Raw genomic sequence first — 24,011 nt, 5'->3', positions numbered from 1 at the left:
AGACAGGGTGTGAAAGATCCCATTTCTGGTTATGTACTGGAACAGACAGGGACATATCTAGTGTGTGTGTGTGTATATATATATATATAAGTGCACTTATTACCAGTGGGGAAATAGCTTGAAACATTTCTTTTGACCGCCTAAGACAGAGGTGCCCAACTCCAGTCCTGGGGGGCCGAAGCCCTGTCTGGCTTAGTTCTTTCCCTGTTCCACCATAAATGATTTAGCTCAACAGCTGTGTGGTAATTAGCACAAGGAGTTGAATCAGGTGTGTTAAACAAGGGGAAACCCAAAAATGTGCAGGGCCCCGGCCCCCCAGGACTGGAGTTGGGCCCCCCCCTGGCCTAGCACTTTTGCATGGTACTGCATATTATATTACATATATAAAAATTTATTTCTAACCCCCATTCTCCGTTGTAGTTGCTGAATATATAAAAGTTCATCGATTTATTATTCCGACTTAAATTTAACATCAGCTATAACAGGGCTCAGAAATCATGTTTGAGATCACTGGTGAAAAAGCAAGAAACAGTACAGACTCACGACCAATGAAACTGCGAGACGCCGCAAGCAACTAACCTGCTCTTTATATTCACGAAACCATCGATTTATCTTAATACACAGGCTACACATAGTATATTACACTATCAAATGATTTAGTGCGAGAGGCTGCAATAAAAACCCATAAATCAAAGACGGATTAGAGGAATAGCGATGCAGGAACTCAGGATATATGCTATGTATTTATTTACGAAGCGCTGAAAGTCAAATCAAAACAGTGCAAATAAAAACCAAACAGAATATTAGGGAAGTTCAGCCTGGTGTCCATGTCAGTTAAAGAATTTAAAGACATGAATTAACACAGCAGGAGAATAAAAACAAAGAAATGTCAATAATTTCCAGTCCCATAATAAACATGCATATATAAATCAAGATGTAATCAAGATCTAAAAATAATATCATAATATTGTATGATTAACACTGTATGCATCTATCCCCCACTCTTCAACCTATTGTTGCTACAGAAAATGGCACGTTTTTTGTTGAATGGTTGTCAGGGGTCTAGCATCACTCAACCAATCGGCAGTGTTCTTATTATGGTTGTCAGGGGTCTAGCATCACTCAACCAATCGGCAGTGTTCTTATTATGGTTGTCAGGGGTCTAGCATCACTCAACCAATCGGCAGTGTTCTTATTATGGTTGTCAGTGGTCTAGCATCACTCAACCAATCGGCAGTGTTCTTATTATGGTTGTCAGGGGTCTAGCATCACTCAACCAATCGGCAGTGTTCTTATTATGGTTGTCAGGGGTTTAGCATCACTCAGCCAATCGGCAGTGTTCTTATTATGGTTGTCAGGGGTTTAGCATCACTCAGCCAATCGGCAGTGTTCTTATTGCTTCCCGCCTCTATCATCCCGCCCACGATGCCCAGTAAGGCACACATGGGTTTGCCTGTGGCGAACGCAGCAAAGCTATCATCCTGGTCTCCTTCTGCCACCCTTTAGCCTAATTAATGAGGGTAGGACAAATGAACTTCTGAAATCTCATAAGTGCGACAATAACAATCTCTGATACAGGGGATAGCAATGCCTGTTAGCATTGTTTCCGGGCACCTGGGTGGTCCCAGGACTCCTAGGTTACGTTCCAGGCTCACCACGATTGGACAGTTCTGGCCACCTGATACTCCTCACCAGTGTATCCCCTGTATCAGAGATTGTTATTGTCGCACTTATGAGATTTCAGAAGTTCATTTGTCCTACCCTCATTAATTAGACACACAGCACTTACTCCCCAAATACCTCTTCAGAGAAACCCCCCATCCTTATAAAAAACTACTCCCACTGGAAATAAAATATATTTGCTAATAACTTAAAACAGAATATGAAAGATCAGGTTCAGGTATATTAGCAATGCTTCCGAAAGTCACCCTGCTCTAGCCGCTAACACGTTCATTATGTAATTGTTAATCAGACATATCAGACAGTGTTAACAGTGCTTAGGTGAACTTGACTGAGACTGATGTCTTAAAGGTGCGATGTCCTGATTTTCCCCGAGTCCAATGCATCCCTGGGTCAACAAGTGAGTGGCTAGCATTGCACCACGGTCTCCATTGTATGACATCACCGCATTAATTAAAAACGGTGTCCTCTGTTAAGCGGTGAGCTGCGTAGATATATAATAATATCAACAACAGATTTTAACTTGTGCCACAGTGCTCCTTACTTCATGACTGGAAGCCTTGAGCTTGAAAATGAGAAAGAAAAAAAAATCGACCAATGTGATGATGTCATACAATGAAGACTGCGATTGGTTAAAGAACTGAAACACAGGCCCCTCCCTTGTTGACCCAGGGAACACGTCAAACTTGGCAAAATCAGCATGGCCCTTAAGGTGTAAGGGTACCTCCTGCGAGATCTTCGTCCGGGATTTCTTGTTGCTTTATTTTTTGAGTTTTCAAGAATTAAGTGGGGGGGGGGGGCTGGACAGGCCCCATAACCAAGATGTACCGTAAGGCCGCCCTGTCAGGCCTCTCGGTAATCGAAGGGACCCAGCAAGCCGCGATTGCAGCAGGTGGGAAAGAACACCACCAGCAACAGCCGCGGAATAGTTTTTCATTTTCATTAGCGCTGACGCTAAAAAGGGGGCCTCGCTAAATTAAGCAGGAGCATTGCCCTGTAGGTTACTGAAGATGACCAGGAGTTCCCATTACCCGTCGTCCCAGCCAGCGCGTCCTCGCGAGCCTCAAGCTTCTCCGCCACTTTAATTGCTTGTTTCCCTCAGCCGTGTTTACTCAGTGGCTCGAGTGGCCTGTGACAAACATTAATCAGTGCGCTCTCTCCACCTGACAGCGACCTATCAGGGAAATGGGATTTGACCATGTGCCTTTTCCTATAACTCTTCTCCCTTCCCAGCATGCCCTTCTGCTCAGTCTGAATGAAGGTCATTGTCATTAAGGTTATGCAAACATGGTATTCTTAGGTTCTTAATATGTTATATATCCCCTTTAATTGGCCGGACTGCCTTAATACCAGGGAGTTCGTAAACTAATGAACCTGACATTTACCCATAATTCTCCTGATAAACAAGAAGGCCCGAAATAGACAAGTGTCCTCAATTGCTAGTAGATTTCAAGGTGTGTTCCCTGATTGGGAAAAAGAAACACTTGGTTTTTTTTTTCCAGTGAAACAACTGAGAATATAGGCAACCCGCCAAAACTTCTGACCAGTGGTTTGTACCTCCACTACTGTGTTGGGAGCCTCTGTAAATCTGTGACTGATTCTGTGGATGAAAAACAAGATGTCATATGTGATATAACAGGGATGATAAAACCCTAATCATGCCCACAGGGCTTGCACTCAAAATAAAGCGGACCTCATACTGCGGTTCCTGAGAAGAAAAGAATTGCACATGGAGCCAGACAGGAGAAAATACTTAGTAAACAGTAAACTAGCCAAGCAAACATGAAAGAGGCCGTCTGTCCGTCCATCCATCCATCCATCCATCCAGTTGAGGTCCAGAAAGTAAAAATCAAGTTCAAGATTTAGTTTCATCCAACCAGTTGAGTTTAAAGACTACAGTCATAGTCAACTGGTTGGTTGAAACAAATTCTTGGTCTGGATTTTTACTTTCTGGACCTGAACTACATAAAATACATAAAAAAAGAGACAGCCACATATCATTTACACCTCTGACATCCATCCATCCATCCATCCATCAACTTCTCTTTTTATTCCATTAGGCGAAATGTCTCTGACCCAACCAAGGCCCATACGACGAATAATGGTACAAACTGCAAACCCACATCAGAGTCCCCTCATACTCAGTGAGAGAGAAGGACGTTTAAATGAACATTGATGCACAGAGACTGCAGCAAAGTCCACAAAGGGATAAAAAGACAAAAGGAGTGAATAAACAATACCTTGTCATAATTCGAGCCTGTAGACTAAGCTTAGCCAGTGCTCCCAATTACTTACATTGAACGTATCAACTGGGATGTAGAAATTGCTGTCAAACTGGATGGTTTTCTCAGAAAGGACCCCTTTCTTTGTTTTCGTTGTTTTGCGGATTAAAGTCCTGCTTCAAACAGCCGTGCTAAAGCTGAATGTATTTAATTTTCATGACTTTGGAGTTTGTGTCAAAATCTCAAACACACAACTGCAAATATGTCTGGTGATAATACCGGGATGTTTACCGAGTGTCATTTTGGTGGGGTTCCTCAGATCAGTCTTTCCCAACCGGGTCCTCAGGGACCCGCAGAAGGTCCACATTCTTGCTCCGCTGGGGGGAGCGAGAGCATGGACTCCCCGGGGGTGGGACGGGCGGGGGGGGGGGGGAGGGGGGTGAGTAACACTGCTTCAGAGTAAACTGCCAGGACGGTGGTGACACTCACAGCTCTCTATCTCCAGGGTACAGTTCTGTTCATCCAGTGGATACCTTCTGAGGTCCATCATGCAGGCGGCCGTGGTGGTGATTCTGGATGAAGACACACAGGGAGAAGTTTTTCAAGGATCTGCTGCAACAAGAGCAGGTGTGAGAACTAGCTAATGACAAGCTAATAACACTGGGTAAACTACACCCTACACCAGGGGTGGCCAATCTTATCCGCAAAGGGCCGGTCTGTATGCGGGTTTTCGCTGCAACTCCCTAATTAGATTACTAATTAGAGGACTGATTGGCTGAAGAGTCCTCACACCTGGGTTTGAACAGCTGACCTACAGGTTATTCCAAAAACCTGCATACACACCGGCCCTTTGCGGATAAGGTTGGCCACCCCTGCCTTACACTCGTCAGTGTAAAATGCTGTCAAACAAAATGACTCCAGGAATTTCCCTGTACAATCATAAATACGCCCATTCAAAACCCTCAAACGTTAGAGCAAAGAACTTTACATTAAAACACGTACTGCAACTATGCACTTACCAGATAACTGATATGATATGATAGTCCTAATTACCTATTTTTTTTGTTCCATCCATATTAAATTTACTCATTTTATATCGCTGCCATCATATAGATATGACTAATTGAATGACATGCGTAAGGTTTCTGAAACTGGCCTTTGTGGGTTATTGATTAATTAAATTATGAATGTGGGATTAGAAATTGTGTCTACATAATTAATCTGCTGAATTGGCGCAGTCTTGACAATGTGCCGAATCGCATCCAAGAAGAAAATGTATGTTTTTTAGTTGATTAGCAGAGCCATGAACTAAAACAGTATTGCAATTACAATAATGGCTTCCTTTGTGACTGGCACAAAAGCTACCAGTGCAGTGTCCTGAACCCACTCGGGCTTTTCAAAGTTTTCGAGTTTTCAAAATTTGCCATTCAAGCTTAGAACCTCACCCACGTTCAGCTGAGGTCAAATGATATTTTTATAAAAAATATTCAGCTCCACTGAAGACTTGAAGTATGGTATGAATATTTAAAAATGTCCATCTGAAAATGAAGCGGGGGGGTGGGGTTGCCCCTGAACCCCCCCTAAATAAATACCCAAAGTTATGCTCTTGCATATGTGTGTAGCTCAATCGGTTCTGTGCAGAGTTTACGTAATTCTCAGGTACTTAACACCGAGAGCCCACCGATTAAAAAGCCCAGTGAAATCGCTGCCCTAGTTTTATCTCGCTATAAATCACGGCTTCAGCTCTAGCCGACGCCCTCCTTCTTGACAATTCAATTGCGGCGCTACCTCGGATCACGCGGGAAATCAGGTCAAAGGGAAACAGGATATAAATAGCTCCCCCTGGGTATTAATAGGCGACCACGTCACACGCCGAGTGTTCCGGTGCCACTCGGAAAGCCGTCCCGACCCTTCCGGGTCACCCGGGGTGCCTCGCGCCTTCTGGCGGGAATGCCCCCCCTCCGCGCGAAGGTACATCATGAGCGGTAAGAGTGACCCAAAACCGGGGCTCTGGACCTTCCCCGGGACGGAGGGAGGCCTCCCGTCTGGGGGAGGGGGACAGCTCAGGACGTGTCCCCAAAAAAAGAGCACAGCGTGTCACATGGAACACAGCTTCTGTTTGGGACAAACCGTGACAAACGTGACAGACCACAAGTGAAGAGACAAAAAACTGTCCTTTGTATTAAGCAGACAAATGTCTTTAAAATTAACTGAATATTTAAATGAAATATTTAAACATAAAATAATAATGCATAAAATACACATAACATTGTCACAAATGGTCCATTGATATGTCCTTATGTTTGACTCCAGAGCAATAGGTGAACAACATGTTATGTGTGACAAGCCTGGTCCTTTGGAATGAAGGGTTATTGGACGGTGTCAAAGGGAGATTATCCATCCATCCATCCATCCATACCCATTTGTCCAATGCAGGGTCATGGGGGTGGGGGGGTCCAGAGCTTAAGCCGGAGGTTATGGGATGCCATCCCATCACAGAGCTTTGTTCACTAGTCGGTAACCCAACCCCTCCCTCAAAACACTCACGCCCTCCTTCATTTCACGAGACGTTACCTGAAAATGCTGCCAGGGCAGAGAGGAAGTGATATCATAAAAAAAAAAAAAAAAAAAGAAATTCCCTTTCATACTTTTTGGTGCCAGGTTTAATCTACATTTGTCTTCCCCATCCCCGGACTGCTGTAATTGCTAGACTGCAGAAGAGATTGCAGGAATCACTCTGCACAAATGAGCAAGAAGGAAGACGATGTACCTTGGCGAGAGAGAAACAGATGAATCGACTGATTAGTGGCCTTCGGGTTAACATGAAGGATGCGATGTGCATAATTTATCGCGGACTGTTTTTGTTTACAGATGCCAATATCATAACAGATAACAAAACATAAATAAAGAAGAACTGGGAGTGTATTGCAATGCATAGAAACTACAAATTACCTTAATTCTGCAACATTATTTAGACATTTTTGCAATTTTAGAAATGTATATAAAAGTGTTTTGGCTATTTTGATCCAGTGCCTCAGTGACTAAATTATCCAGTGACCCACAGGACCATGGTACAGGCAGTTTCCTTGTTATTAAGATCGTCCGTCTCCATTTTGGGTTAACGTCTGCGAGGACGGCAGCGAAAATGAAACCAGAAAACGATGAAATCCTAGTGAGTAAAAAATAGGCGTGAGATGCCGGGAGACGACAGTCAGCTTCACTTTTTATTCTTCGGGGAGCTGAGAACGACTTGGGTTTGAAAAACGCCCCCATTTAGCTGAGATACGAAGGTGTGTGTGTGTGTGTGTGTGAAAGCCACACTTAACAGGCTCCACGGTGCATTCCACAGTACTGGTTTCACTGGAAAACTGAGCCATGTACTTCCGTAACAGATTGTGTCCCGCTTGCGTTAAGTCATTCAGGCAGACAAATGCCCACATAGACACCTTCCGTCCTGCCCGCCTGGATACACGACCCCCCCCAACACCCCCCCACACTCATAAACACACCCCCACAGCCAAACCTTAATGACCGGCCAGCTGGTATGGGGTGTTTTCTGAGGGCTTGCAAACACCTCTGAATTGTTCTGTTCACATACTTTATTTTAGAATCTTCAGACTTGGTTTAGCTCTATTTTACCGAAGACCCAAATACATACGTCTTGATAAATGAATAATCGGGACATAAACGGCATCCTGCCTCATGCCAGCGTTTCTTTAAAGAGCGCCGATGGTGGGAAAAACAAACCGTTAAACCCCCCAAAATGTGCATGGGGGGGGGGGGGGGGGTGTCGATTCCCGATGGTGCCCCCCTCCGCTGGGGCTTCAGGGTCGTCCAGGATGGTGGTCGAGAGAAACGTTACGTTTACAGTGGAAAAGTATGACAGAAGAGTGAGATGGAGGGACTGTGCCTGTATCAGTGAAAGACATAGAATGGGCTGCGTGTAGAGATGTATATTTTATTATATATACACACGCACACACACGCATATATGGCTTCTGACTGCAGACTGCACTGCAGTCTCTCCTAAGATAAGCAAAACCACACAACTCGAAGCTCGATCGATTTTAGCTGCATCCATCCAGCCCGACTTGCCCCGTGCCAGCGCACACGTATACGTTTAGCCAGATTTGCCTGTCTTTTTGTCTCTCCCTTTCTCTTTTCAACATTTCCAGGCACTAAATGAATACAGTAGTGCAGAAAATTACCAAATGGAGCTTGCTGCACAGGGAGGGACAGCTAATAGAGACGGTGAGCCCCAAAGTGAGGGCTGTTCTGGGAACTGCCAGCTGGTGTCTATGTCTCGGTGACGTGCTGCGCTTAAGAGGCACCCTGGGTAATAATCTCAGCCGCGCTGGACGCGCCAGATAAACCCGGGGCAGCCGGGAGGCTCCGTCAGGGAGGCGCGGAGCTAATCACCTATCCCCGGCACCTCCGCCCTCATCAGCGCCCTCCGGTGTCTCCCTCCACCACGCGGGGCCCGTGGAACGGGTTCAGTGACGGCACCGGGCCAGGAACCAGGAGAATCCCCCGCGATTAACTCAAAGCCCCGATGAACCACCGTCAGCGCGAAGGCCAAACCGGTTCTCCGGATCTTCTCTTCGGGCCCAGCTCGCTCCGAAGCTTGGCTCACCCCGGGGCCAATCACAGGACAAATTTTAGCATCTTCGGTGCATTTCGGTTCCTCTTGTGCATTTTCGGTTCCCCTTGTCCATTTTCGGCTCCCCTTGTGCATTTTCGGTTCCCCTTCTGCATTTTCGGGTCCCCTTCTGCATTTTCGGATTTCCCTCCACTTTCAGAAATACTGCAGGTTCTACAGCACATAAGTGTTACCAACAAGAATAAAAGAGGTCAGATTCAGCCCCCACCCCCTAGATTATTCCGTGCTCCCCCCCATGCACCTCAAAGTTGGAGCCGAATTTGTTTCTCCTGCTCCGAGAAGTATCTGGGAACGTGGAGAACTGATATGTGTCGCTGTAGGAATCACGGCCCTTTTCACGGCTTCCGGACCAAAGGGACGGGTCCCTCCTTTTTTCCTCCCCAGGCACATTCCCTGCTGAATGAATCCCATTCCCGCGCCGTCAGTATGGTTCAGGTGGATGGCGAGCCTGCGAGCTCACAGACCGCGGCGCAGATGTGAACAAACAGGCCCATCATGCTCCAGAAGCCCGTTCTCTTCATCTATAGCCGCCATTCCAGCGGAAATAACGAAGCCTGTCAGCCTTCGGTGCTTGGTGCGGTGCAGCGATACACAGCCGCACGGCAGGGCAGGACAAAGGCCAGACGACCGGGGCCCCAGGAGAGCGACGACAGCTCAAATAAACCCAACAAAGCGTAGCTGCCAAAGTGTCAAACCCAAATTAGGAAGCGCGGACTGTGACAGAGCTCGATACGTGCAGAGCGCAACCTCAGATTTATTAGAGCATAGAAAATATATTTAGAAGGGATAGGACGACGAAGACTGCGATCATGTGAGGTTTATCAGACAGGTCCCAGGTAGAGGTGTGGGTCAATGGGAATGGAAAGAGAGTTTGAATAACTCAATGATGCAACTGTCAGTCTTGGTTTTTTCGACTGTAATGCATGGGGGCGGAGCATGTGACGAAGGTAGGCGGGGCTGGGGGCGGAGCATGTGATGAAGGGAGGCGGAGCTGGGGGCGGAGCATGTGACGAAGGGAGGTGGGGCTGGGGGCGGAGCATGTGACGAAGGGAGGCGGGGCTGGGGCGGAGCATGTGACGAAGGGAGGCGGGGCTGGGGCGGAGCATGTGACGAAGGGAGGCGGGGCTGGGGGCGGAGTTTTGTGGCCATCGGAAGCCAGTGGCTGTGGTTTATACATGGTCAGCCTAGCTGCAGCGGAAGCGGCGAAATGGGTGACGGGGAAAAAGGGACAGTTGGGTGTAAAATTGACATTGTCAAAATACGCTGCTGCGCCAATCTGAAAATTTTGACCGATGTTTATAAGTGATACATTTTGCCAGCGGAGAAACATTCACTCTGCTGCATTATCGTCATTTTGTCGTAGTTTGGTTGGGGTGCATGACAAACCTGTGAGATAGCAACATGGGTTAAAAAACATGGATCTCGGTAAAACACAAGACTTGGCCCCAAAGCCAGGTTCAAATTGGGGGTCTTCAGTCCTCTGACAATCATGGTGGTGAGTTACAGCGCTGTGTGGGATCATGGCAAGACATCGAGGGACATCTCCATCTCAAACTTTTCTCACTTGAACGCCGACTAGGATTCGCTCGTTACAGCTTCCAGCTCGCCTGCTATTGACAGCGATTCCCTGGGCACAGTGTAATCATATATAATGCGCGGTGAGACATTGCTCTATCCTGGATGGTAACGGTGGGAAGCCTAGTGCTTAATGACTCGAAAGGTTGCTGGTTCCAACCCCTAGAGGGGCTTCACTATAATGCCCTTGGGCATGGAACTCAACTGCTGAAATACCCAGTGGTATGAATATGTAACACTGTAAATCTCTTCGGGTGTCCTGACTAATCAACCACCGAAAAGATAAACATAATAATATGAACAAACACTGTGCTCCAGTCTATAAGAAGCCCAGATCTGCTGCCAGACCCAAGGAAACAAGCCTTCATTAACCCAGACGTATTTCCCACAGTCTTAATCTTACAATGGCAATTAAAATAGCCTTTGACGGTTAATTGGAGAGTAAGGCCTGCAAAAACACTTTGAATATCAATGAACGTTACACACCAGATCTTCCGCCGCACGTCGGCGCGTCATTGAAATCGACATAAAAGCCCGCGGTTGTTTTGCGCGGAAAAAAAAAAGTTATTAAAACTGCCGGCGAATCGGTAGCTTGGTATCAAATAAATTGCCTGGGCTGTTTGAATATTCATCACTCACTTGTGTTCTGCGGCGGCGCCAGCTTGCTCACAAAACCACACTCGCTAAATCAAATTACTCCCGGCCTGTAATGAGGACAGTAAGATTATGCAGTCCATTTATAATGCGTGTTATATTTCGAAATTGAAGTCACTGGTCCAACTCAGAGGTGGCTGATTGGGGGAGTCTACTTCTCGTTGTGAGTCACTAGACAGTATTTATCGCATTCATTATTATGATTAGCTAGTTTAGCATAAGCTGGTCCAGGCACGGCTCTGTGGTTAGGGCTGGTACCAAACACCACCTGGGTTTGAGATTTGTTTGCAAGTGGTTCAGCGGGACTAAATCTCTCTGCCTGTGATCGGAAGATTGCTGGTTCAAGGCCCAGCCTCAGTAGAATGCTCAGATGTCCATGAGCCCTTGAGCAAGGACCTTACCCCCCCATCTCCAGGGGTTCTGTACATTGGTTGGGCCTATGCTGTGACCCCCCCCCCCCCCCCCCCCAAGCCATGGAGAGCAAGATGGGGCAGGGGAAGAGGAGAATTCTAACGTACCTGTACTCGCACCTGTGCCAATGGCAAATAAAGGATTGATTATTATTTACTGTGGGTTGTCTGTATGATGGGGGCATGTTAACCCCCCAGTGATGGAATGCCATCCCATTCAGGGTGTTCCCTGGCTAGTGACCTGGCTTCCGGGGACAACCCCCCAATAATCAAAACTAGCCAACACAACACCCTGGACCTCCTTAATTGGGTGGGGACCTCAACCCCTCCCCCCCCCCCCCCCCAAAGTTACACCCCTAGTGCCACCTCTACCATATCAGGGGCCCGAGGCAAAGCTTCACTTAGGAGACCCCCCCAGACTTACCCTAATAATGACCATTTCTCTTCCTCCACGACACAGGTTACCAAGGAGCCCTCAGCAGCGGTCTGTTCCGCCTATAGCTAGATCCGGCCCGGTACTGCCAGACTCACACTTAATCCCGGGGCTCTGAGTGAAGCAGGGCTGACCCGGGTGACAAAGGGACCATCGCAGGTGGCTCGCGTTTGCGTGGGGCCTCCCGTCTCCCACCGGTAAGTCACCATGGCCAGAGTTATTAAATTCCCCCTCCTTCACCCAGGCCGGCAGATGGAAGCTCCTGAGTACCCCATCGCGTCATCGTTGGGCGGGCGGGGGCCGGATATAGCGGGGGGATGGGCGATCCGGTGTACTCGGGGAATCCGTAATGCGCGGTCCGCACACGTGGGCGGTGCTCAGCGGGTCGGACCACTGTGCATGCGATCGGAAAGGGCGTCGGCTCGAATCAGAACTCTGCTGGGTCCTTGAGCGTGGCTTGATTGGGATTATGAATTAGCCCTGGACCTTGGGATCCCCTACAATATCTTTGGCTGAGTAGGGGGGGGATCCCCCGCGATGAATTCTGTTGGTCCACCGGGCTGGCCCAGTGTAGCAGATGGCCAGTGCAGTTCTGAGCATGGCCTCTTATCCACCCCAAAATACTCCAGGGGCGCCGGATAAATGTCCGTACCCTGCACTCGGATCCAAAGCTTCGCTCAAAATTGTATATAAGTGCGTGTGCGACTCACAGGGAGACTCAACGGGACGTGCAAAAAAATGTGATTCCAGTGTACCTGTATTTGTGCAAACTGCAAATAAAGCACTGCATCACTTTCAGCTCCACTCCCACATCCATCCTGCTATTATCACCCCCCTTGTTTTTTTCCGACACACCCCCCAACCCGGCCCCCACAACCATAACGTGCTGCCATCTTGAGTGTCCAAGTCATCTCGTCAGATGAGGGGCAGCTGGTCATGCTGGGCTTGACAGAAGTCCACGCATATAATTAGTTTACACAAATGTCCCCGTGGTCGTCCTGCCAGGGAGTCCGGCACGTGTCACCGCAGCCCGAAAAGCTGCCTTCCCGAATAACCTCACAGCCGTCCGGCATCCATTTTCACCGGCAGATCCGACGTTTGTCAGAAGGCGAGGTCTGGGCGGGAGGCGGAATACGTTCGCGTTCCCGTAAACGGGATCGACGAGGGGCACTGGGCTGCAGAGCCGCGGTCACGGGCAATTAATTTTGCGCTCGCAACAATAATCAAAGGCTGCGTTGCAAATATGTGACAGCATATGTGAGCGATTCTGAACAGGAGCTCGTTTGGATTCAGGCACTAGCTAGCGCAAAGCGCTGTAACGCTAGAGCGGTTTAGCAGGAATTGTTATGGAAAATGCATTATCCAGCTCCGAAGGGACCGCCCTCCGCCTTTACCGTTACCTACATCAATCTTCCACCCAACCCATGGACAAATCTGACAACGGAATTATTTTAGCAGGTTGGGAAAGCAGTAAATTACCATAGACGACTTAAATGATTATTACAAGTTTAACGGCTCAGTAAAAATGATTGGTTTCCATCAATAAAACTCGAGTCCCTAAGGGCCGGATTCTCATTCTCTCAACAGTGCTGATCGATTCATCCTGCAGATTTCTGCAAATAAATCATGTGATTGTTACTAATCTCTGCCTGATCCCAGTTGTTTGCAAGAAAAAAGTTTCCAAAATAATGTTTTCAAGTTCAGCCTGTAAATCAATAACGGCTCTTCATACAGTATATCCCTTGGTTTTTGTCAAAGGCATTTATACATGTTTTTGTTAAGCTACGGGGAGATTGCTATACGATGACCATAATATTGTCATACAGCCTATACATTTTTGTAATTTAATCCCCATGATAGGACGTAATCTGTTGTAGTTGTTTTAATAATCAATTAATCATTTTGTGAAAACAATCGACTAATTGCTTTGCAAAGCATAATTTCTTAGTGGCTCCAGTCAGATACGATGAAGTGGCAACACACGCCAAAACGAAGCGGCTCCTTCTGTTCCCAGCACCCTGACATTAGCAGAAACGTCATTAGCGCTGGCCATTTTCAGAACATAATGGTCCTTTGAAATATTGCCACAATTGCCATATGAAAAAGACTATGGGATATGTGTGGCTTGTGGCTTTTATGAGTCTCTGAAGAAGACGTCACATCCACAAGCTAATGAGGCTGAAATTCAGCTCTGACGTCCTTGAAGTCTGTGCCGTCCTGCTCTAATCTCTTAAGAGCGCCCCAATCTACAGAGTGATGCATTGTGGGTCCAGATGTGGTCAGTACAGACAGGAAAGGGAAGCCGGTCTGCTTTTAACATGCCTACATCTGTGCAAGTCTGAGCTCAAACATCGCATTCGCTTACAGATCTCCTTGATAAATTGCCGCACTGTTGCCCATGCAGCATACATTTATATACGTACCCTTCTCCCAAGGATTTTCAGGCTCATGGAAACTCCCTGATTGAAATATTAATTGGATTGCATATCCACAGGCTTCTTGGGGCCGCCCGTAATTTACATAGTCACAGAGCTCGCATGCACAGATCATAAGACACCTTGTTAGATAGCTGCTCCCGCGTGCTGCCTGATTTACATATGTGAATGCAGTACATCAGCACCATCAGGGACTTTTAATGTGAAATGAAGACGTCCTGGAAGGGTAAATTAAAAAAAAAAAAAGATTTTGGCGTTTGTGTCTTACGGGGACAAGAAACACGGGCTCAAAAAAATTGATCGTGATGCTGAAATGTGATTCAGCATCGTTCTGTAACCATGGCGGCCAACTACCTAGAAATAAAATTATTACACACGAAAGCACAAGTCACATCTTATGGGACCTCGGAGTGGCGATACCTCAAGCCGTAGAGCACGGTGCCGTCCGGGTGCAGCCGGATCATTCGGTTTTTCACCGTCACGCCGTGCACGAAGGACTTCTTGTCATTCAGGAAGTAGGTGTCCGGGACCCAGAGCTGATCGGCTACTCGGTTATCCAGAGTGAGATTGAGGGGAATCTCCGAGTAGGACAGCCTCTTGTCCCTCCAAGCCTGCTGGAAATACATCGTCAGCGTATAGTCCTGTAAGAGAGAGCAGGTGTGAGGCAGGTTACTGGGCCCGCAGATGAGGTCAGGCCAGGAAAAAAATTATAAAATCTGTTTTCACCGGGGCACGAGTTATTTTTAGATGAAACGATGTCATCTTAAAAGCGGCGGGATTAGTCTGGGATAAAGCGAAGCGAGAGAGAGGCTCCAAGGAGAAGGGGAAGATCTGGAGAAGATCCTTCTGGGACCAATCAGTATGAGTCCTGCACGCCGCACCTTTGCCCCCTTGCCCGGCTAATAGGAAGACGGCTCCCTAAAAAGTACAACACTGCTCTGTGCCTTACTGCCCCCGAGCCGGGGGCTGTGTCTCTTTCCAGCTTAGCATATATACTAAGTGGTTCTTTGTAAGAGAGAAGCTTTTGTTCTAAACATGGTGGTCCTCGGGAGAAAGAATCACGGTAGTAGCAAGAAATACCACACTGAGGTGGGCCACACATCTAAACACCAGAAATGACACCTTCTCTGAGTTAACTTTCAATGCAAATGTACACCGTTTAAGCAGGCGTTTGAACTGAGCTGAGTAGTCTTTTGCTTGTATCCTTTTGTTTTAAGTGTTTTAGTGCAGTGTAAAGTGCTTCACAACTTCATTTTGCTTATTTACTTAACGCGGGAATGGCAGGAACGCACTGCATCATGTAAACGTTCCTGAGAAATTCCGAATGTTTTGCTCGTCTTACAGGTGCACAGGAGACCCGGAAATTCGGTATTTTGCTTTGCAATCGCCACGGCTGTGTTGGACGCCACATGGAAGACGACGGCGATCGCCGTTGCCAGGACGACACAGGAATAAACCAGATCAGCCAGGATCACAAAATGGCTTCAGACTGTGGCGAAGAAGTTTGGCTGAATATGACGACAAAATCAAGCTTTTTTTTTTTAACTGATTTTTTTTTTAAGCTGATCCTGCCTCAACACAATAGTCAAGAATCCGGCAATCATTTGTCAAATGCAAGACTTACGCTCTGTTGTGTGTGAGCCGTACTCAACCCTTAAACAGAGCCAAGACCACAAAATGACATTCATCAAGGACACAACTAACCACAATCCCCAGTCAGTCGCTCCTTTATTCTGACTGGCTGATCAGCCACTGCCGGTCTTCCATTGGTTGACGGATAGCACAGGTTTAGCACAGAAAAAAAAAAAACATAAAATACGTATTTCTGCTTCAGTACTGCTTGAGAGCTGCTGGGTAGCTAATTTTCAAGCTACGCTATCAGAGCTGCTAAATAATTATTATATTTCGTCGTGGCACCTCATCCAGTGTCTCCAGCAGGGGAATACGAAGGAATGCTGGGAACAGTGGGAGCATTTTTTACTCGGCTGTTGGGACGGGGGGGGGGGGGGAGGGGGGGTGTGGTGGTGGTGAAACGCTCTCGAATTCCCTTCTATTTGAGACCTGGAAGAGGAAACGGTGATGTTGGCTGTGTGTCCCTGCTGCATTGCGGTGTGAAGGTCCCATATGGACACTCAGGGGTCAAATCCAACCGGAATGCCAGTTTGCCCAATTTCGCTTCGTCTGAAATGCTCGAGCCCACAGAAGTGCGTGTGCTTCTTTCCCTGCTTTTCTGCGGCAGAGCGTCGCAGAGACTTGGGGAATTTAAGGGTAGAACTACGACGCTTTTCAGAGTAAAGGAAGATTGGGGGCTACTGTGGAAGGAGAGCGAGTCTGAAAGGAACGGGCCACCTACTGAAAAAGAGGAATTGGCATAAAGTGGCGGGAGAATGACAATCCTCACGTCTTGTTCATTCCTCTATTTCTTCATGCTTGTTGCCGTAGGTAACCGGTAATCACTAGAATTCCAGAATTCCTCCCAAGCTATTTTGTGTGTTCTTGTAGCGGGGCTGTTTAATATAAAGGTTCTTTTGTAGCTACGTACGGTGACCCAGCTTCCTTTACACCATCACATACTTCAAACCATCAAAGCCGATCAAAACTCCTGCACTGGCTTCTCCCTGAACCCTGACCCAATACTGTACTTTTGTGGTTAAGAAAGGAAAAAATGCAAACAAAATATAAGCTTCAAGCTTCTATATTAAAACAAAAAAAGAACAAATCCTCCCCTCTTTTGTTTTTCTTCTATACATTCAGAAACAGGACTTTGTGAGGGTCTTGCGATGGTGTGGCACCCTGTACTGGGCTGTTTTGAGGGAGGGGTTAGGGCAGTAACTAGTTGTTTTAAGTATGAACTAAGCTCTATGATGGGATGATGTTATTCCCAGCTTTGCGCCCGTAGATTCCAGGACAGGCTCCAAAACCCCACGACCCTGAATAGGACAAGTGGGTACAGATGATGTATGTATGGATGGATGGATGGATTTATGCAGTCTGCCTGTTTTCTGTGTCCTCACAATGCTGCTGGTTAAATGTGCTTCGGAGAGGCAAAACGGCACTTAAGCGAAATACTCGGACTCCCCGAAGAACCAGACGCCAGCTGGAGTGGGATCAGGGCCTGCCAGCCCGGAATGGCATTCGCCGCACGGGGTCCAAACGTTACGGACACCTACGCTCCCTGCGAACATGCGTACGGCCAGTGGGAGTCACACGCAGACCACATGTCCGCTTCCAAGCTTCCCAGGCGAGGAAGTCAGCCAGGACCCAAGGCGTAGCTCTCAAAACTGCTCCTGGGGGGGTGGGGGAGGGGGGCTAATCCGGCCCTAACTACCCGTCATCCGTTTCATGGCAGAGACACCAGAGACGGGACATAAGAAGGCATAAACAAGCCCGACGACCGCGATGCAAACTCTGACCCGGCCTATGAAACACTTCCCGTCTCTACGGAGGTCTTCCTGTTCGGAGTCTCTCACGCTACGAAGCGTTGTCAGCCTTTAGGCCAGAATCCAGGGGCACAGACAGAAATTCCAGGCCCCCCTGACAAAATGTCACCTTGGACACTATACTGTTTTATAATTTTACATATTCAAAGGCCCCTGCAAAGTGTTGCCCCCCCCCCAGATCTGCCAGGGTAGCCATGCCCCTCCAACACCCAAAACATTGCAAGCAAAACATTAATATATATTTTCCCTCTTCGTTAACAGAAACTGTATTTAAAGCATCAGTACCATAATATTTTCAGGACAGTGACTAAAATGACACGCCATACACCATACAGTGACTGAGACCTACAGTCTGTCTATGTTATGTCCTTGAATAACAATGTTTTGGTCAAGGTTTTAGTTTTTAGACTAAAGTAGAAATAACAGGATGAGTTTCGACATACTGGCTTTAAACAGCCTGAATGGTGAGTATTATTGGGGGGAACGATTGTTTCTTATTCTGCTCCACGGCGCCCCCAGCAGCTGATGGTCTAGCATTAACACAATCCAGCCAGTCCAAAGCGCTTGACTGATTCCTACCACTTTCTGGTCATATTTTTCCACAAGCAGATGCCCCTCCCATAACTGAGATCCCATTAATTCAAAAAACACAAAAATTGAAATTATTTCATATTTTAGATGCAGTACATACCTGTTGTCCCAATCGCTGCATCAGTGCAATGCACATGAACATACACAACGCTAAAGTGATTTAAAAAGCAGGAATAGGTCATGCAGCTGGCCAGAAGTGTTGTTGACACTCTGGTTAATTTACGCTCCTCCCCCGCATTTACAGCCAAAACTGCCTTTAATTTGGGGGGGGGGGAGGGGGGAGTTTTCAAAAAATACATGAAAGGTAGTTTTCTGGAACATTCTGTCTCAGGATGGTTGACTACGAGTAAAACGGCCATGTCTATCAGTATGTTAATTATGAAGTTTCGACAGCACCCTGGATATGGGGGCGCAGTGCGGAGGCCGGGGGGGTGTAATGTTCTTCTGCTGGAAGACAGCCGTGTCACTGCCTGCGTGGGCCCAAACCCCACAATGCCCGTTACAGGACCTCTTTCCCATTAGTCCTGCCTTAAATTCTGCTCTTTAGCCGGTACATTTTGCTTTCCTGGCACACGTGGAGACCTTCTCCTGCATTCCTGTGGCATGTTCTGCCTGTAATTGGATATCGGGCCAGTAGCTTATATGAGATACTCGGCTATCCCCGCTGATCGTGATATTTTGGCTTCATCAGTCAACAGGAATATCCTTAAGGAACTGATGACAGAGCAAACACTGTCATACAGAGGTATGTGTGTGTGTGTGTTTTCTGGTCTCTTCCCCTCAGGGCATTTACCAAATCAGCCCCCAGTCTAATAACTGAACCTGATCCACAGACTTCCACACACAGCAAACTCCTGAACTGGACACCTTCTGGAAACGTCCTTCTTACATAAATCCTACTGAAATGTACAGCCTACATTTGCTCCCTGGATAATGAAAGGCCCGGAGTGTGGCTAGCCGGCTTGCGATTCCGTGAAGCTTCACGGCAGACGGCTCGGAAGAACGAGGCCAGTCCCGTCCTCTTCCGGACCGCCATGATCCGGTCTGATCTGTGAAGTACCGTCCGCGTGGGTCATGTGCGTTCTGGGCTACCGCTGACGGCACCCACTCTTGAAAAAAGGACACCCCTGAAGAAGCAATATTTCCTCCCTGCTGGAGTGACCTAAAAGCAAAAGGGGCTTAGGGACTGGTCGAGATTGGGGGTGGGGGGGGGGGGGGGGACGTCAGGTGCTTCAGCTCTCAGATTGTGCCTCTTCAGATCGACGGAGCGGGAGTGGACTCTGGACTCGGCCCGCCACTGGAACGTAATCTCCGAGGACCCGGGGAGGCTTTCATAGCTGAGAGGAGCAGCTTTGCGTGAGCCTTCAGGTGCCTGAGAGCCTCACTGTGATCCACAAACAAATCCGCAAAACACAAGCACAGGGGACATCCATCCGTCCGGCAAACCCACCCATCTATCCATCCATCCATCCATCCATCCTTCCATCCATCTTCAATCTGCTCATCCAATGCAATCTCGTGTTGGAACAAATTTCCAAAACTCAGTCCACCGGATACGTCTTTAAAAATATTTCTGTGAACTGGAAATTTTAAGCAAGTACTTTGGAGTACGTGAGGACTGGGTGAGTCATCGATACAAGTCTTATGCAGTCAGTAATTTTAACTGCCACGTATCACATATCAATAATGTGATTTAACATAAGTTACGCTTATAATAATTACTCTCCATTGATGCATTATCCGGCCAACCATGAATATATCATATATATTATAGCACATTGAGTGAAATGGTCCAGAAGGCATAAGGCAGGGGTCTCCAACTCCGGTCCTGGAGAGCTACTATCCAGTAGGTTTTCTATCCTACCCGGCTTCTGATGAGCCACACCTGTTCTCAGGTAAATACCAGGGCCAGGTGTGGCTCATCAGAAGCCAAGTAGGATAGAAGACCTACTGGATAGTAGCTCTCCAGGACCGGAGTTGGAGACCCCTGGCATAAGGAATAACATGGGAAGACACTGCAGCCTTCTGTGGCAAAGGAACATCTACTCAAATCCCATTGTCATGCAGCAGCCTGAAACCATGCAGGCTATAAGTTTAGCGTCATTAAAATGCGAGTGGAATTCATTGCCACAAAAACAGAGAATCTTTCATTCCAAGGTTTAAAATGTACAACACGAGGCTGACCTAGTCTATTGTTTATAAGCTCTTTCGACGATTAAACTTCTTTTGTTTCGCAGCATGTCGTTATTTTTCTCCCGAATCAACTTTTTCTCCCGCCAACCTTCAAGCCCACATGCTTCATCACAACTGCACCAACCGCTCCGCTGTAAAAATGCAGAAATATATCCAGAGAAAAACATTTTTTAAAAATAACCCGTCTAGCCCCGCCTCTCCTTCGAAATCTGAAATGTGTTCTCAATCCGTTTCCACAAAAATAAAAGCATGCAGATCGGTGCGATGACTCACTCGCTAAAGAATACCACTCTCCCTCCCTCTCTCCTTTCACTCTTTCCCTTTAGTTACTCCCTTAATCGCTGCTGCAGCCTAAATAATTGAAAAGCAGGGGGTTGTTTTTGCGCGGGATTCGGTGTGGCTGCTTTTGCAGACACTTGCCCAGAAGCACCGTATTTTGCATTCAGCTCATTCTCCTCTTCACTTGTTTTGGTCTCGGACAAACCAGGATCTCGGCGCTTTCGTGACTGTTAAAGACTGGAGTGATATCAGACAAGAGCACCGGCCTCACTGCAAACGGCTGTAGTAAAGCATTACATAAATCATTTTGTTTTGGGTATTTATTTTTATGTGATTATGGGTGATACTTAATTTTTATATATATATACATATTTTTTCAAAGACGTGTAAAATATGAACTAATATGTATTTTTGGTTTTTAGGCTAGATGTTATGTATAAAAAATGTTATGCTTTTGGGGTCTTATAAGCCCATGTGGGCTGGGCTAAGAATGTGCAAGACACAGTAATAAAGAATTCATTCATTCATAGTATATGTGATATCTGATGTGCTGCTGCATACACAAAATAGAATTTTGTGAAACAATTATTATTTTAAAAAATTTGGGGCATAAAGAAAAAAACAGGCTGATACCGGATATTTGAAAAGCACCTTTTCCTTACTTATAAAAATTTAACTCTTTCACTGCAAAAAAACACTATATATGTGGCAAGCTGAGATGGCAGAATGGCAGAGATCTCAGAAATGATATGCCAAGTGAGACCTGCTTCTTCTACCATCTGTTACTTCACAGCCGCTCTAAGCACTGTCAGGACGTTGGTGGAGATGCGGTCGTAGATGTTAGGGCTGCTTGCACCAGCGATGAAGCTCCTGTTTGCCGACGTTCCAAACAGGAACGATCCCAATAAAGCATCCCCTGGCTTTCTTCTGTAGACGCACCACCAGCAATCAGACATTTCCACAAACATCCCCCCCATCTTCCATGACCACATATGGAGTGCAAGGTCTCAGCAGCACAAGGTGTCACAAAGGGGACACCTTGGATGGGATGCCAGGACATTGTTGAGGACTACAACAGGAGGGAGGAATTCATCTTTTTCTTTGTCACTCATGACGGAAATACTGGTATATTTTAACTGCTGGAACAGAAGAACTGTTATTTTAAGGGGAGTTCTGGTGAAATGGACATTTAAGGTATTGCACCTGCATAGATGGATGGATGGATGACTGGATGGATGGATACAAGGGCATAACTTTAGGTATTGGGGAGGGGTTGAGGTCTTCACCCATTTAAGGTGTCTGGGGGGTTGTATTGGCTGTTTTTCATTACTGGGGTGATTACAACCCCCCACACCTCATAATTTACTCCCATGGATGGATGGATGAGATATGCATCCATATATGGAGCAGGGTACTGAGTAAAGGCTGTGGAAATGACAGAACCCTTTATCAGTTTGCAACAATGAGGTGAGAGACCCAAATCCCAAATGCACCGATGCTCATAATGATTAATCACATGACTACAAGTCAACACAGACAATCTGCTGCTTGACAAATCACTTCCATTATGAGGAAAAAATCCAAAACAAAACTGATCCCAATCTCTGGTTGCAAAGTTATGACATTAGGGATGATCTTTTGGAGCGTAATGGATAAGGGGATCGGGGACACGTGTCTTTCTCGTGACATCTTGTCGTGGCGCTTCCACACGCACCGTGTCACTGCCGCGCCCTCTGACTTGCACGAGGACGTATTCGCGAGCCCCCTGTCCTGCAGCGATAACGCAACGTCTGAGAATAACGGCAGGCGACTCATTTGCGCTCAAGTCTATAAATGTTATCTTGATTAAATTTCTAAAAATAAACACTCTTACGCGAACCGGAAAAAAGTGTCATCCCACTTCCCGAGACACAGTGAGCTGATGTGTGGCAAACATTGTTTTTCCGCTTGACTGTCTCTCTAAACTTGGGGTGAACTGAGAGACGGATTCGCAAAATGTCATGCAGAGCCAGAGCGGAAGCAGGCGGGGTCATTTCTGCCCCACTCAGCTGCTTATTTACTGATGAAGAGATTAGATAGATAGATAGATAGATAGATAGATAGATAGATAGATAGATAGATAGATGAATAGATGGATGGAATAGACAGACAGATAGATGATGGATGGATGAATAGATGGATGGAATAGACAGACAGATAGATGATGGATGGAATAGACAGACAGATAGATGGAATAGATAGATAGATAGATAGATAGATAGATAGATAATGGATGTAATAGACAGATGGATGGAATAGACAGACAGACAGATAGATGGATGAATAGATGGATGGAATAGACAGACAGACAGATAGATGGATGAATAGATGGATGGAATAGACAGACAGACAGATAGATGGATGAATAGATGGATGGAATAGACAGACAAATAGATGATGGATGGATGAATAGATGGATGGAATAGACAGACAGATAGATGGAATAGATAGACGGAATAGATAGATAGATGGAATAGATAGATAGATAGATAATGGATGTAATAGATAGATGGATGTATGAATAGATGGATGGAATAGACAGACAGATAGATGGATGCAATAGATGCATGGAATAGACAGACAGACAGATAGATGGATGACTAGATGGACGGAATAGACAGACAGATAGATGATGGATGGATGAATAGATGGATGGAATAGATAGACGGAATAGATAGATAGATAGACGGAATAGATAGATAGATAGATTTTTTTGTTCTCCCCTCCATTTAAATTACTCGCCTGAGGCGAGTGGGGGAGCTGATTTTCCAGACCTAAATCCCGCCTACACCCCTGTGGGATAGACTTCATGCCCCCTCCCCCCATATAAGTTGTAGATGGATGGATGGATGGTGCTTCTTCTTCTTCTTATTATTATTATTATTATTATTATTATTATTATTATTATTACTGAAAGAAGGGGAGACGCACAGCGGGCGGTTAAGTGAGGAGGTCTGGCGCATGACAACCCCACCCCGGCCTGGTGAATGGTTAAACACTAACCGGGCACTCCAACAAGCGCGACGCAAACGGTGTGAAAAATAAAAATAATTATAAATAAAAAAATAAAAAGGCGAGCTTTCTGGAGCACGGAGAGTAGCGCCGATGCCGATTAACCCACTTTCGTTTGTCACCCCGCCTAATCCGTTTCGCAGCGCAGGCTGTGCCATTATCGGGCGCGGAGAGAGGACAGGTGGGAGATTATCAATGCGCAGCGTGGCGCGCATTCGGGAGCGCGCCGGGGCGCGGCCGCGTTGGGTGCGGCGCTGGAGTCCGCGCTCTTCTATCCGCGGAAAACCGGCCTCTTCCAGCCGCAAACACCGGTATCGTTATTAACTGCCCCGAGGGGACACGAACCGAGAAACAGCGACGTAATGAGCTAAGTTACGACACACTGTCA

At 46.7% G+C, this 24,011-nt stretch overlaps 1 protein-coding gene across 2 annotated transcripts in view; it reads right to left on the bottom strand.

Annotated features, from left to right (window-relative positions):
• LOC111857342 (gamma-aminobutyric acid receptor subunit beta-2) overlaps positions 1–24,011 on the bottom strand; it is a 56,012-nt gene that overhangs the window by 20,458 nt on the left and 11,543 nt on the right. For both annotated transcript variants that reach the window (XM_072706555.1, XM_072706554.1), the window contains exons 4-5: positions 14,490–14,710; positions 4,392–4,474 (exon numbers count right to left, since the gene is read on the bottom strand). In XM_072706555.1, coding sequence (XP_072562656.1) covers positions 4,392–4,474; positions 14,490–14,710 — 304 coding nt within the window. The remainder of the gene's footprint in view (positions 1–4,391; positions 4,475–14,489; positions 14,711–24,011) is intronic.

Source organism: Paramormyrops kingsleyae, chromosome 24 (genome assembly GCF_048594095.1).
Source record: "Paramormyrops kingsleyae isolate MSU_618 chromosome 24, PKINGS_0.4, whole genome shotgun sequence".
NCBI classification, from domain to species: domain Eukaryota; kingdom Metazoa; phylum Chordata; class Actinopteri; order Osteoglossiformes; family Mormyridae; genus Paramormyrops; species Paramormyrops kingsleyae.
Note: the sequence above shows the minus strand (reverse complement) of the source record. Positions and strands in the feature narration are given on the sequence as shown.